The sequence below is a fragment of the Strix uralensis genome, chromosome 1 (assembly GCF_047716275.1).
Source record: "Strix uralensis isolate ZFMK-TIS-50842 chromosome 1, bStrUra1, whole genome shotgun sequence".
NCBI classification, from domain to species: Eukaryota; Metazoa; Chordata; class Aves; order Strigiformes; family Strigidae; genus Strix; species Strix uralensis.
Genome location: NC_133972.1, coordinates 143,480,500 through 143,496,576, shown reverse-complemented (window position 1 = coordinate 143,496,576; position 16,077 = coordinate 143,480,500). Strand labels below are relative to the sequence as shown.

Here is a 16,077-nt window from a genome sequence, read left to right as displayed (position 1 = left end):
TATGTTAGTCCTAGGGTTTGAGCCACATCTATGCATATTGAAATTTTAATATTCTGGGTGTACAAGAATCTCATGCATGTGTTGTAATTCATTCTGCTAGCGCCCCCCCCCCCCCCCCCCCCCCCCAAAAAAAAACGAGTTGCAGAGTTGTAGGTCTGTAATGGGCTTTTATGTATTTTATTTATATAGTACTTATTATTCCTGAGTACTTAGAATAAACACCACTGAAATGCTTACTCATCTGATACTTTTTACTTACATACAGTTTTCTTGTATTTACTGACTCGGAGGCATTAAATAGCAGACTCGGACATTAAATAACAAAGCAAAGTTTTTCATTCATATTTTTATGTGGTAAATTTGAGAGATCATTTAATTGCATAAGGCAACATAGCAAGTGACAGAACTGTGTCCACAATTTATACTATAATTTGGGTTGTACTTATGGTTGAGACTTACCTTGTGCTTGACCTTAACAGAAAACAGAAAGATCCCGTAATTCTGAGTATAGTCAGTGCCTGTGTCAAATTCAGTTATTTCATCAAGACTTCTTTTCTTGGTTTTCTTTTGGCTTTGATTTCTATTTCAGCTAAAAGATATGTTTCCGGGCTTTCGGTTGGCCCTTCCACCAAAGCGCTGGTTCAAGGATAATTATAATCCTGACTTCTTGGAAGATCGACAGTTGGGACTACAAGCATTCCTCCAGAACCTAGTAGCTCACAAAGATATTGCTAACTGGTACGTGATTAAACTTCGCTTGTGGATTTGGATTTTTTTGTGTGTGTGTCCAAGCTCCTCATATAGGCTCCAGGACTCTAACAAGTATATCTTTGAGCAACATAGTAAGGAATTTCATTAACGTTCATGTTGAGCATTTGGTCATTATGTGAATTATTTAGTGTCCTATTAAATTAATCTCATCTTAACCAAAGCAAAAAAGGGAAACTGCAGTATTTTGAATTGTACTTGGTTAACTATTAACTAAAAGCTGTAATATTTAAAATGTTAGACTAATCCCAAGTTTACTCCTAAAACATTACTTCTGTGTGCTAAATGCAGAATTGATATATTGTTAGTTTATATTGAGATAAACATAGGCTTTCATAACAGAAAGTACCTACGCTATTATGCGGTTAGTTCTTCAAATGCGTATTAAACTAGAGGGTTTTAATTTACATGACATCATAGTAATAGAAGTACCTTTATAGATTGCTTTACATAAGTAAATGTAAACCACAAATCAAAAAAGGCTCAAGAAGAGTCTAAAAAACGTAGTGTATAAGCAACAAACTATCGAAGTCTCCTTGGACAGTATCTTCTTTCATACAAAGTGGAAGATTCTTCCAAAGGTTGAAGATGAGCAGAACCTAATTCTGGCAAATGAAATGTAAAATCATTTTAATACAGTTCAAAAGAGAATTTTAGTAAGGAAGTTGCTAGAGATAGAGCAGTTAGTTGTAAAAAACCTTTTCCAACACCAGAAATAAAGAAGTTGTGAGGTTGCTGTACCAGAGATTCTTTGAGGAATGAGTCTGAGGAACTGTCTTCATCTGAAACTTCATTAAAAACAAATAGTAAGAAGTTCTCTGGTGCAAACCGCATTCCCTCAAGAATTTTAAAGGAGCTAAAATGTAAAATTGCTGAGCTGTGGTGTGAGACCATATAATGCTCGTACTTACTTTACTTTTTAGTAGAATGGCTATTATTACATTTGGCACATTTTTATAAGGCATTTGACTGTTGAGTCTGGAAACCAGAGATTAGTAAGTAAGTCTGACTTCTGGTACTTCTTGTAATAAAAAATCCAAAATGGCAAGCAGGTAAATAAAAATAATACTTCGAAAAGCAATAATGCCTTTTGAAGAGGGAAATGTATCTAACAAGTGGTTATGAGCGAGCTCATATAAAATGGTTGAAAAGCAAGGGGAAAAGCATTGATGGAAGTTTTATGGTGTATTACATGTGGAATGCTGTATCACAGTTATGGACGCTGATGTTCAGAATATCTGGAAATTACCTGGAAAAGGGAATGAACAATGAGATCATCAAGTATTGTAGAAGGAACGCAGGGCACTGAGTGACTAATGCTAATTTTCAGGTCATGAAGTGCAAAATGACAGTGAGTACATACACACAGAATCATAAACTCAGTTGTTTTTTTTACAATCTGGAAAATAACTATTAGTATTGATACAGCTTTCTGAATCAGTTCAGTATTCATCAGTAGTCAAAAAGTTACATAAAAATTGTTGAAGAGGAACTTGAAAGGAAAAAAAATGTTATTGCTCTGGGAATCCGAATTGCACTTCCACACAGTCCAGTGCTAAAACACAGCATTCAGTTTCAAAAGAGGGTCTACTAGAACTACAGAGAAAGCAAGCAAGAACAGATGAAGCTACAGACTAACTTTGCTGGAAGAAGAGTTCTGTTCTCTTTAGTCTGTTGTCTTAGGAAAGGGCTGGCTAAACAGGGTACATGAAATCATCAGGGGGATAGGGAAGGTGAGTAAAGCATGTTAATATTTTGGATGATTCATAGTCATCTCTCACTATGTCACACTGCGTTGCAAAGCTTTGTTGTGAGATGTCAGAGACAGAAAGCTTAAATGGTTTCAAAAAGAAATTGGGATCAACCTGTGAGTTTCTCTGTCAGTGGCTATTAAACATGATTATGTGGGTGAAATATGTGGTTGAGAAGTTTAGGAACTTCCTGATCATTAAATTACACAATAATAGGTGTGCCCAAAAAAAAGGAATTATGCTCTAAATGCCACTTGAGTTATGCTGCTGGAGACAGACTAGAGAGCTGGATGGACTTTTACTCTGCTTGAATATATCTGAAGGCTTCATGTTGTTACAGTTAGTTTGGCATTTCAGCTAGCTTGTTTGTATCTTGATGATGGTCCATATTGGACAAAATAGTGTTTGTCATAACTTAAGGCAAAAACCCCAAAATGTAACTTTTAGACTGCATCGCTCATCAGATACAAAAGAATTTAAATGTTTGTGGCATCAGTTTGTATTTTGGTTAATGAACAGATAGTTACCTGAAATGTGTTTTTGACGAAAACTCTGATCTTGGCTGTGTTAGGCTCTGCATGAAGATGATGGTTTTTTAATAAACTTTATAACCTATTGGTATGGCTTATGTTCTACTGTTTGGATCTATGGAAGATCTGGATTCCTCAGGAAGTGATTAAATCAGGAAGATTTGATCTGTCTAGGGTTTTTTACCCACTTATTGGAGAATAAAAGCTACTGTTAATGGGAAATTAATATTTGCACCTTACATGAGCAGTGGTGAGCATCTGACCCTGCTTCTTCCTTAAAAGCTCACCACTTCTACAGTTTTGCAAATACACCAGACTGCTTGGGTCACACTAAAACCAAATGAGCCATTTCTCTTTGTAGAGGAGTCTCTTATGTTTCTCTTTATGCACTGTATTATTGAGACATATTGACAGTGGGAAATTCACCTTTCAGGGATAGGAGACCTCACTTGGTATACCAATTTATTTTTTAATAAAGCTAAATTAACAAAGTAGTTTAAAGATAAATTGTAGGATGGTATGCAGGTGACTAAATTTAGACTCTGCTTTTTATGGATTTCTTCTCATCTTTTGCCGTGTATTGAAGATTCAGTGAAAAAAACAAATTGAAATGCATCCACAGAGTTTAATGTGTTCAAGAAAATTTCATACGACCAATGAAGTGGGAGAAAGAAGTTTAACCTGCTAAACAGAAGTGTCATCTGGCTTCATACAGATGACACAGCTCCCCTCTGCCTCCACTCTGTATAAGAAGCAGCTTGAAAGGGAGGAACTCAGTCAGTGGTTGAGTCTTGTCGGGAGATCCCAGGTACCGCATGGCCCCTTGCTGCCCTCCTTAATGCTGCTGTACACTGGCATTGCTGCCTCTCTTGAGAAGGGTGTCAGCTAACATAGGAGCAAAGAAGCCATGTACGGCAATCTCTGTTACATGATGTAGATTTCAATAATACTTTTAAGGCAGAATTTTCTCCTATTTGTTAAATGAAAGGAAGAGATGTAGCACATGGAGGGGAGAGCAGACTCTCAGAGTGAAGCTAGGCTGCAAATGAATGTTTGTGCCATCAGATGAGTATTTTAGTTAAACAATGTTTTCAGTGACCTGTGGCTTTAAGTTCTGTGCCTTCCTTATGTAAAAATAATTAAACTAAAGCTTTCAGTTTCCAGAATTTATAGGAAAAGACACAGTTTTCTGCCAACAGCTGTAAGGAGAACAGGAAAAATGGGTTTGACCTGATGTAAGCAGATGTTATATGTAGATTGGATATTTTTGCACATTTATTTTTCTGGATATTTCCTTTTTCATTCACAAGCATTACTGCATGTTATGCTATTTGAATGTTACCTTTTAACACAAGAAAATTACTAGCAAAATGTAGAAATTAAATACTTTTAAAATGTTTGAACTAAGCTATGTGAATAAGGATGAAGCTATTGAAGAAAAATGTTGAGCAGAAGTATTTCCACGTAATGAATTCTTCTGCATTAGGCATATGTAAGTTCATTCAGTACAAGTATGAAAAGAACAATTCAACCATTAAAAAGTAGACTTGAGCATCATGTTGGAGAAAGGTCACTTCAAACAGATTAAACTATTTGGAGAGGAAAAAAACAATCCTGCTCTTCTCCTTGAAAACATACTTTATATGCCTATTTTTGATTTGAGGTTATGTTTTCTAATAATTTAATGACTTGTTACTATCTATCATTTTTTGTGCTAATTGGAGTGATACTCTTGGTTCAAGTAGCAGAAAAATTTTTTTATTTCTTTGAGTACATGGGAGAAGCTGTACAGGTTTAGGCTATGTCTTGCACAGGTCATGGGTTGTTGAATGTAAACCAGTGGAGAGGGCTTGAAAAAGGAAGGTTTTAGCACGTTTGTCACATAGATTCAGTGGGGAAAGGAATGATCATGATAGGAGAAATCTTTTCAGGTTGCTCTAAAGGCTCATGAGGTGAAAGTGAATTCTCACCAACCATTGGCCAAAAAAAGCCACCTGTATCTTCACATATGCAATTAGCACTTGAAAACAGGCTTACAAAAATTCAGCAACAAAATAAAAGTTCAGTGTATTTTAGATAAATATTCTTAAGAGCCTTTCTAAAACTAAAACTTGTGGCATAATTAATAATTAGTGTTTGCTTAAAAAAACTTCTCTCCCCATTTTGCTTGCTAAATCTGAAGCTGTTTGATTAGATTAGTAGTTGGGTAAAAGAAGTTTCCTTGTGTTAGAAATTTGCATCTGCCTCAAATGCAGAGAATGAGAGAAGTTAGAAAAATACCTCCTTTTGCCCTTACCTTCCTACTGGACTTAGGTGGGAGGAAGAGATGGGGAATTAGTTTGGATTCACATTTTCCATTTTTGTGCGTTCATTGCAGTGGGAGATGATTTACAGATTTGTAGTACTGAGTGCAAGCACAGAATTGCTAATATGTTACTACTTGCTAATTACTTGTGAATACAATGTTCTGGTTGGAAGTTGTAGACCATTGAATGCAACAGAGCAGGAAAGGTGGGTAAAAGGACCTGTTAGGAGATGTTGAAGAGTTCTGTGAAAAGTAATCTAAACTTGGAAGATAGAATGAGCAAGATGCTCAAAATACTTTATAGTAAACCACAGGATTGCACGTACTTTCTTCTTCTGGCCTTTGCAAAACAATGCATAGAGGAGGATGACAAGCGTTACACAATTTTACAGAATTTTAAGTTGAATGCATTAGTTTGAAATGTGCGTTTAGGGATGCTATGTAGTATATCCATGGCACATTAACCTTGCCTCTTATTTTTTTTATAACTTATTCTTTTATATATATATATAAAAAATTCTGTACTTTGTATATGCATAAATTATATACTGTGTATATGTCAATGGATTATGATCTTAGCAAAATGGAGACAGGTAAGTGTGTTTCAGTACCCATGCCTAGTTCCACTGATACTTCCTGAAGGGATCTGTGTACCGATTTTAGCAGCATACTTTTTCATGCATCTTTTAATACTTATTTTTCACTAGGAGAATTTTTCAAACCTCCACAAGGATAACTTGCTTGTCAGTTGTCATGTAGCAACAAATTCACTGAAGATTTGAAAAATCATGTTCTAAATTGACTTACTCTCTGTTTGAAAACTCTTTAACTGTACTTGTGCAACTTAAGTCATGTTTTAAATACTCTCCCTGGTTAACACAACTGAGATTTAATAGGTTAACATTATTTTGAATAGTTCGGAGTAAATCTGAAGATAGATGCTTGTGTCCCGTGAAGAAATACTGCCTTTATATCATCTTATTTGAGTATTGTTGCTTTTTTTGTACATTAAGTAATTCACTCTCTTTTATTTGGTAAAGCCTTGCAGTGAGAGAATTTCTTTGTCTGGATGATCCTCCAGGTCCTTTTGACAGTCTAGAAGAGAGCAGGGTAAGTGCTATGTAGTATGATAAAGAGAATGCAAAAGGCAGTAGTTGTTAGTATATTGTAAAATCTACTTGAACGGTATGGAATGAAACATTTTTATTTCTGTTCTTTCACAAAAACTTGCAAATGGTTGTATTTCTAAAACTGACACAGTCTGATTGTTGGTGCACACTGATAATTATTGACTGCTGTGCTTGATCCCTGTCCCAAGATAAAATCTCCTCCATCTTACCTTTTATGACCAGTGGATGAAATTTTTTTAAGCCAGCTGCTGAATATAAGGAGAGTTTTTGTAGGTTTACATTCAACACATTGTCACAATGCATACACGTTAGACTTCACGTCTTGCAGTAAATGTTCTTTCTATGAAATGTAATGAAAGGATTAATTCTGACCAACAAAAACAGTGTTCTCACAGATAGCTGAGCAGTGTTTAGTGTTGTAAAACAGCAGCCTTTCAATGTGCATATGAGTACACTGAACAAATAACACTGTATGCTGCAGCCTGTTTTACTAGAAGTATGTTTCACTAGCATGCAGAGCTATACAGAGTCTGTCTAGAACAGGTTGTCTTAGTTTGCTTGCTTTCTAGAATAACAATGTGATTTGGAATTGCACATATGTTGTTAATGCTGTAGAAATTATGAATCTTAAGTGATACTCTTTCAACTGAATTTATATTTACCATCTTGTTTTGCATGTAAGTGGGAGTGCCTTGACTCTTGTTACATTACTATGTACATCTGAAGCATTTGGTTTGCTTTTTGTGTCGTGAGCTCGTAATTATACAGTCATTTTTCATCATAGCTATTTAAGTTGATGAAAACTAATAAAAATTACAGGAATTACTTCTTCAGGTAATCAAGAAATTTAAGTACCACTTTCATAGAGATTTTGGTCATACATGCCATGGTAAAGTCTCAGGGTTATTCTTCCATCACAGAATTTTAGGCAAAACTATTAAAATAGCTGTGCTGTTGTAGTTTTGGCTATTAACCATTTCTGTGAAGTTGTCAGACACAGCTGTCATAAAATTCTGGTCTCCAAGGGATACCCTACTTTATTACGGATTGGTTGAGGTTGGAAGGGACCTCTTCAGACCATCTAGTCCAACCTTGCTGCTCAAGCAGGGACAGCTACTGCAGATTGCCCAAGACGATGTCAAGTCAGGTTTTGAATAATCTACAGAGGAAACTTCACAACCTCTCTGTGCAACCTGCTCCAGTGTTTGATCACCATCACAGTAAAAAAAAAAAAAAGTGTTTTCTTGTGTTCAGATTGAATTTCGTGGGTTTTAATTTGTGCCTATTGTCTCTTGTTCTGTCAGCGGACACCACTGACAAGATGACTCCCTCTTCTTCATTCCCACCCATCTTGTATTTATATCCTTTGGTAAGATCACCCCAAGCCTTCTCCAGACTGAGTCCCAGCTGTCCCAGCAGTCACCAGTCCCAGCTGTCTCATCCCCCTTTCACATGAAAGATGCTCAAGTCCTTTAATTATTTTTGATTATGATCTTCAAAACATGAGCAGTGGGGTCCTGGTGGACAACAAGCTAGAGATCAGCCAGCTCCCTCAGCACACATGGGTGCAACCTGTCAGGCCCCATGGACTTATGTATGTCCAGTTAGTTTAAGTGCTCCCTGACCTGGCCCTCCTTCACTGAGGGTAAGCCTGTCTTGCCCTTGTTTGTCTTTCCTTCTGGTTGTAGAGGTCTGGAATTCCTTAAGTCTGGTCTTACTGGTCAGGACAGGCAAAGATGACATTGAATACCCGAACCTTTCACATGTGATTTGTCACAAGTTCCCCCACTCCATTCAGCAGTAGGTCCATGGTTTCTCTAGTCTTCCTTTTGCTGATTATGTACTTGCAGAATCTTTTCTTGTTTTCTTTCACATACCTTGCCAGATTTGACTTCAGGTTGGCCTTCACTTTCTTAACCCTGTTCCCTCAAGATGAGACAGCAGCCCTGTATGCCTCCTGGGTCACCTCTCCATGTTTCCAGTGCTAGTAAACTTTCTTTTTGTGTCTGAGTTCAGTTAGGAGTTCCTTGCTCATCCATACAGACCTCCTGCAGCCTTTGCTTGATTTCTTGCTTGTTGAGATGGACCTTACTTGAGTTTGGAGATGGTGATCATGAGTAACAGCTAGCTCTCCTGCGCTGTTCTTCCCTTCAGGGTAGTTTCCCCTGGATTCTTTCTTTCAAGCAGATTTCTGGAGAGATTGAAGTCTGCTCACCTGAAATCCATAGCTGTGGTCTGCTTTTTGCCCTGCTCCTGCCTGTTAGGATCCTGAACTCTTACATATCAGAGAGCATCTGTATCCATTCCCCACTTTTTTTTTTTTTAACAATGCCCAACTACAGGGCAAGCACTATGGTTCACATGCCTATTCCTGGAGTTCATTTTTTAAAGGTATCTTGAAAATCAGTTCTGTTTCACTTTTCTGCTGTTACTGTTGTCATACAAAGGATTGGGGAAAAAAAAAAAGAAATTCTATCACCATTTTCCTGATAATGGAAAATACAGCAATCTTCTATTTGTTTTATGTCCATTCCATTATTCCAGTTCAATAAGGACTTGCCAAAACATATTTATCTTTTCTGGGAGGGGTACACGTACCTCTGCTGTTAGAAATTGTTTAGGCCTTACATCAGAGAAACCTAGGCAAAGTATTCACTGAACAACTATGACTCTTTTTTTTTTTTTTTTTTTTTAATGGTCATATCCTTGGTAATTGCTTCCACAGGTCCTTTTCCAGCCATCAGTGTTTCATGATCCACTGAAGAAAGGAGCAAAGCTCTCTTCCAGCTGGCCTAGTTATGTTGCCCTTTCAGAACTTGCAGGGAAAATTGGTCCCACCTGGGTATTAGAACTGTACCAGACTCTAGGTGTCCAGCTCTTCAAGGAGCAAGATATCACGCAATTCCCTGATAGGTCTTTCTCAGCTTCAGTTCACCTTTCTGTTATTATGGCATCCTTCAGAATATGTTGATGTTTTCTTACTCAGTTGTGAAGAATGACTTCCTTTCTTTGGGCAGCTGATACACAGGTTACAGCTAGAAATGAGTTTTTCCAAAAGGCTTTTTTCAGTTTTCATATAGAACAATGAAACATTTTACAACACATGTGGAATACTTTTAGTTATTCTGTGAATAGGGAAATTTGCATGTGCATAAATCTAAAGGTAGAAGTAATATAACTTAATTATATTCTTAAGGAAATAATGGCCAGTTTTCAGCTAGGGCACCAGCAACCCTGAATAGTTTTATTACAAAATACACTAGAATTCACTTAATTGGCTTGGATGAAACAGGACGACTGCTTAACTGGAATGATTGCTAAAGCAATCACTAAAAATGCTGTGTGAAGAACGAGTTGCATGCCATGTGTTCTTGGCTCTACTAGATGTGAATAAAGCTGTGGTTTAACTTATGACTGGTCTTCAGTGCCTGCCAACCAAGATAAATTTGCTATCTGCGTCAAAATGAATTAAAACTCAGTGGGGAAAAAAAAAAAATCAAAATGGTTACTGGATTGAAAAACACTGAATTTGTTTGAATTCTATAATTACAGGAAAATGTAACATTTTCAAGAAGTTGGTAAGTCTGCTTCAATTAAAGCAAAGAATAGTATCATCTTGATGTTTGTAGCCCATTTTAAAAGAAAACAGTGTCTTAACAGCATTGTTCTTAACTGAGCTCATATAAAATGTTTATATTCAGTGGATTCTGTGAATTAGTAGCTAGTTGTATGTAACTTTAAGCCAAGAAAGCCTCCTATGTGGGTTTCTTATTTAGCGAGACCGTGTAAATTATTAAATCAGATTTGCACATTACTGTTGGTAGACTTGCTCTTTCCAGTAACAGACCAGCAGGCTCTGAGCCAACGCTTCTGTCACTTCCTGCATTCAGTGGATATTGCATTGTACACTGGCTCTTCACATTAAGTCTTGAGATTGCTCACTGCCATGTTCATCGGTGTACTATATATACATGTCATGCTCAGCAGAGTAAAACAACATACTTCTCATGGTTGAGTAGTTAGCATTCTTAGCATTTCATTAAACTTTTTCAAACTGTTTTTGTATTGGTCTTCTGATGCTCATGATTGGCATATTTGTAACAGCTATTTGGTACAGAACCAGGTAAGGGAAGGACATGCACTTTATCCAAATATTCCTAGTATCTTGGGAATAATTAGATACTTTGAAATTGATTTCCAAGACATGTGAAAGCAAAGCTTATATGAGGGGAAAGGGGAATATGGAGTTCAGCTGATGTTCCATATAGGCAAAAAGGTCCAAAATTAGGGACTGTGCATCAAAGGAAAGAAACCTCTTTCTAAAGTCTTTTTTGAGACAAACAAATGATGTGATAAAGTATTCGCGTTGCGGTTTAGCATAAGTTCATTGTTCAAAGCAAAATGGTGTTTTAAAGGACAACTTTTTTTAAGGTTATATAGCTCTTTATGGTAATCAATACAAAGAAAAGCAGCTACAATTCTGTTACACATTGATATTTCTAAAAGAAAAACCATTAAAGGCAGTCCACTGAAGTTAAACGGAAGATGTTCTTGAATTTGTCTTTTAGGCTTTCTGTGAAACTCTGGAGGAAACAAATTACCGTCTACAAAAAGAACTGCTTGAAAAACAAAGGGAGGTTGAATCGCTGAAGAAATTGTTAAGTGAAAAGCAACTTCATATAGATGCTATTGAAAGAAGAATTAGGTATGTAGAAATTTTACAGGTTTTAGGAGTTTATTTTCCTGAAGGCATTTTGTCTATATAGTCACAAGTACCAGCTTTAAATGTATTCTTGGAAACAATTTTCCCCACATAACCACACACAAAGCAATATTTTCAGTAGGCTCTTTCTCATATGCTGGCTAACAAACTGTGGTTTAGTAGAAATGACTGAGAAAGTGTTGTCCCATCTTTTCCTTCTAAAGTAACTGGGATTATGTTTCCTAATCCTTTAAGTCCTGTAAAGATAAGGCAAAGATTCTGTTCTGCTTTTGAAGTATTGGATATGTGAAATGCCCTGTTAGGGATGAGAGCAGTGGAAAAATTGCTTTGAGTTATAAAATTCCACCTGTACTCAAAGCTTTGACAGAGCATAGTGATCAAGTGATTTTTATGTCTGTATTAATGTCTTTAACTTTGTTCTGAATTGCCTGGAATGATGCTGCAGATCATCCATTTAAATCTAAAGGAAAAAAAATGGTAGAGTTTTATTATAAAACTTTATGGTGTCTGTCTGCTAAATTTTTTAGCAGACCCAGGGGAGTTGATGTTGGGCTCTTCAGTGTCCCGATAGACCTGCTGAGTCAGTCATTGTGGGATTTCCTTAGCAAAGGAGTAAACTCCCACGGTCCGTTTAGAAGTTATTTTAATAATGCTTGGGTGGTTGAGTCTAGCATATCCAGGTTGACTAACAAATCACATCTTTGGACATAATGTTTAAGTGAATTACATTTGGAAAAAGATTTAAATTACAATTGTTGTGGCTTACTGAAAATTCTGATCTGAATACCATATTCAGTTTGTTACTCCTGAAGGCAAGTAATTACATTTGAAAAATGCTTTCACTGTTTGACGAGAAAGTTCTGACTATTGCTGGCTTAAACAGTGAAATAGCCAGTAAATTGAAATAACTTGCATTTGGCTAAAACAGCATGATAGGAAATTCTGTGTGACTAAAAATAAAATAAGAAGGCATGAGTAGCAAAAAGGGATTTTATTTTTTAGTGCTTTCCCTGAGGATGGATTTTTTTTTTAAACACACAAATACCCTGCCAGCTTCCCAGATGTTTAAAATTACTCAAAGTCAGCCAAGTACTATCTGAAGTATTAATGGAAAATAACTCCTGTGATTTTTAGTTTTAAAAGTTACCAAGTTAAACGTGTGACCTTGTTTAAGAAATTCAGCTTGTCTGATGGGAGTTGAACCCAAAAGAAATGGTCTGTCTCTGACCTTGTTGAAGGGGAATTTTGATCTGATGGCCCAGCAAGAATTAAGCATCTTCTGCCTTTATGCTCCAAAGGCCTAAAACGTATGTGAGGTAGGAGGGGACAATTGGACAAGGCATCAGAGTTGTAGGCCTTTACATATGCTGGATTAATAATCATGTTAGAGAATACTGCTGAGGTATTACTTAAAATACATGCATTAAAATAAAACTACAGAAACAATAGTAGAGTTATTTAAAAAGGAGGGTGAAATATAGTAACATCACTTTCAACACAAAATTGTTCACAAGCTTTCCTTTCCGATTCAAGTGACAGCTTTTGACACGAAATTGATGTATGTTTCCCCCATGGAGCAACGCTTTGGAAACAAGTTTTTCTGATCATTTTACATGAGGGTATTCCCATTTGTAGCCAGGCTAGTCAGACTGCCAACTTGTGTTGCTGTTAAGAAAAAAATTACTACCTGTCTTTTTATCATTAATGGGAAAATGTATTGCTCTGAAACTTAATATGTGACTCTAAAGTTACAATGACAAACTTGGGAAACTGTTGAAGAAATCTTTTATCATCCTGCTTGTCTTCCTTTTCACTATGTTTTGGTTGTTATCCTTCTGCCATTTAGGCACAATGTGTGTGGCTTAGATCAGCTGCTTGTAATTTCTTACCTAAAGTCACAATCACCCCTCTGGGACTTGAATTTTTTTTAAAGCTACTAAATTGTGATGCAACCAGGGGATTGAATTTAGTTTAGGAATAAGCAGCTGGAGCAAATAAACTGTTTAAATAGCTATCCAGTGCAAGCCCTGCATCTCTGTAGTAATAAAAGAAATGGGGCATGTAGGAGTGAGATTGATAGGCTCCCAGAAACTGCAAAGCTTAAAATGAAACAAACAGCTCTTCGGTGGTGAATGTTTGCTGTATGGATTGGTGGTACTCTGTTCTTATTTGTTGTAGGGATTTATCTTTAGGAAAAATGACTCGTCAAATATCAGGAGAAGAAAGTGAGTGCAGTGGTGAGGTGGAGTCTTCAGCAGTAGAAGCAGACCAGGGTACCCTGGGTGAGGACAGCTGGTAAATATTATTATTTTACTTATAATATATTTCAGGGTTTTTTAAAGTATGTTTTTAAGCGTTTGGTCTTGCATAAATTCTGAACAGTTAAGGATAGATAATTTTAGATCCGGAATAAGTGATAAGTTGAACAAGCTTTGTAAATGTTTTGTGGATTGTAGGTATAAAATGACTATGGAGAATCATATTAGTTTCCATTTGACAAAGCTTATTGATCTGTTGTTGCAGCTCAGATAAAGAGAACCATGAGGCATGCTGGAGTGGCTCTTTGGCTGAAAATTCTGTACCAGAAATTGAAGTTGCTGAAGTAGCGTATACCGCTGATGAAGAAGAATAGATGAGTAGCAGCTGCTGTTACCTGGGAAAGGTTCATGTCTGGGACATACTCTGTGGGTATGGGCATAGAGCAGCTGTGAAGAATTTACAGCAAAGAGCACGAATGCACATATTGAATGTTTACATAAATCCTTACAAATTATTAACATAAGAAACATACCCAGTGCTGCTTTGACTTAAGTTTTTATCTAGCCTTTATATATTTAATATATTAAAGTCTAATAAGGGCTAAAATCAGCTAAAGTTTAGATAGTGTACATAAACAATTTGGCTGACTTTCCTAGCAGAGTGACGAAAACTTCACATTAAATCACCAAACACATCGAACTAGCATGTCGTATGTTGCCACTGATGTGACATATTTGATGTGTTCATCTGTTTGGTATTTGTGTCTTCATATTCTTATAGCCATAAATTAATGCTTGTTGAAGTAAAAATGGACTCATCTTACATTTAATAAGAGTGTAAAATGTGTTGGTTTTAAATCCTAAAGTTGAAGAATATTTCTCTGGAAATTTTAATGCAATGCAATAGGAAAACTTACAGTACCAAGAGAAAAGTACTTACAAAATGGGATTCTAGCTGGACATTTGAAAAAAAAAAATGGTCATTTTTGCTGAAGGAACTAATATGAGACCCCCAAAACACTGTGTATTTTCATCCCAAAATAGCATGCTGTAATACTTTTTGTTCGGTAATGCTGCTTTTGAAATCTGGGATACCTTTGCTATATACCCACGTAACAATAAAATTGGTGAGTTTGCCTTTTTCTTGGAACACTACCTCTTACCATCTTGCTAACACATTCATGTTTGTTTAAAAATATTCCAGATTATATGGAGATGATTGAAAGACTTGTAAAGAAGCCATATTTTTTTCCTGCACAGTTCATAACTAGATTGAATCTAGTTGCAATGTATTTTTGTTTCAATATATTGTACACATGGGGATACCGCTACATGTGTTCTATAGCCTATTTTTCAAAATGTATTAAGACAGGAGATGCACTTTATAATTAAGACTCCATTGTGCCAAGTTCAGTTGGCTAATTGGTTGAGAAAGGGGAGTTGCAGGGAGAGGATTATTTAGTGCCTTTTTGTATTTTACTTGTTCATTACTGCAGAATTTTGTTACAGTGCTCTGGGTCAGCTCTGTGGAATCTTTGATACAGCTTGTTTCTGTTCTTATTGACTGAAAGTGCCTTGTTTTATTCTGCTTTTCCAATAGGAAGAATGCTGTTTTGTTTTAATCTTTATTTTCGCCCTATACCACCCACATCATTGTTTAATGTTGTCAATATGCAGTGTCTTTGTGCTGGAGTTTTCAAAGGGAGCTTTGTACTTCAGGCTGTGCATACAATGACCTTTATGCAGAACTGTGTAAACCTTCCTGGTGAAATAAAACTATGGACAAAACACCTGTCGTCTTTTTTCCATTGTAGAAAAAACATTCAATGCCTTGTCTAATAGAAGAATAAGAATACTATCAGAGCCATTTCTTACCTCAGTGATTTCCAACAGTTACTCAACAGTTGGTCTGAGTTCTGTTTGTCTTTGTACCAAAAATTGTCAGCTTGAAAACAAATGAGAATGCTGTAACAAGACACCCGAAAAATTACTGTACTTCCATTGAAGATTTAAATAAAAAAGGAACTAATCTTTTTTTATATTCTACATGAATCCTCATAGATGTTGAATGGACTCAATAAAGTTTTGACACTTACTTGAAAATTTATTAAATCTTTTGTCAGATGTCACATCTTTGAAAAGAAGATTGAACTGTGTATATTAAAATAGTGTTAGGTTTACAACTATAAATGTTTTAAAAATCTTGAAAAGGTGCTAGGAATTTCTAAAGTACTTCAGGTAAATGTGCAAATCTAGTCACTAAAGAAAGTATTAATATAATTTACAATTTAGTCATGAGAGGGCAAAGGAATGGAAATTGTGTTGTACTCTGTCTTTAAATATTTTGGGTCAGCAGAATATCTTATAAACCTTAGTGTCACATGAATAGATATTTTTGTTTAGAGGGACCTTGATTTTTAATTAAACTGAGCTGAAAATGTGGTTTTGTTCAGCAGCCCTGTGGTATCACTTGGCCTATGTTACTGGTTAATGAATGATTACCCCCCTAAGGGACATGCAAAATTTGCAGTGTACAACCTATGGTGGCCTTGAACATCCTGATCAAGGTGGTTTCCAAGTCTGTCCTATATTGAAATTTTTTTCTGGTGCCC

At 36.2% G+C, this 16,077-nt stretch overlaps 1 protein-coding gene across 5 annotated transcripts in view; it reads left to right on the top strand.

Moving 5' to 3' along the window:
• SNX16 (sorting nexin 16) overlaps window positions 1-15,568 on the top strand; it is a 28,455-nt gene extending 12,887 nt beyond the window's left edge. For 4 of the 5 annotated variants that reach the window (XM_074883700.1, XM_074883672.1, XM_074883681.1 and 1 more), the window contains 5 exons: window positions 590-738; window positions 6,395-6,464; window positions 11,053-11,189; window positions 13,386-13,502; window positions 13,731-15,568. In XM_074883700.1, the coding sequence (XP_074739801.1) occupies window positions 590-738; window positions 6,395-6,464; window positions 11,053-11,189; window positions 13,386-13,502; window positions 13,731-13,839 (582 nt within the window). In that variant the 3' untranslated portion in view covers window positions 13,840-15,568. The remainder of the gene's footprint in view (window positions 1-589; window positions 739-6,394; window positions 6,465-11,052; window positions 11,190-13,385; window positions 13,503-13,730) is intronic. The other variant, XM_074883709.1, reaches the window with a different exon arrangement.
• Window positions 15,569-16,077: the final 509 nt, after the last annotated feature.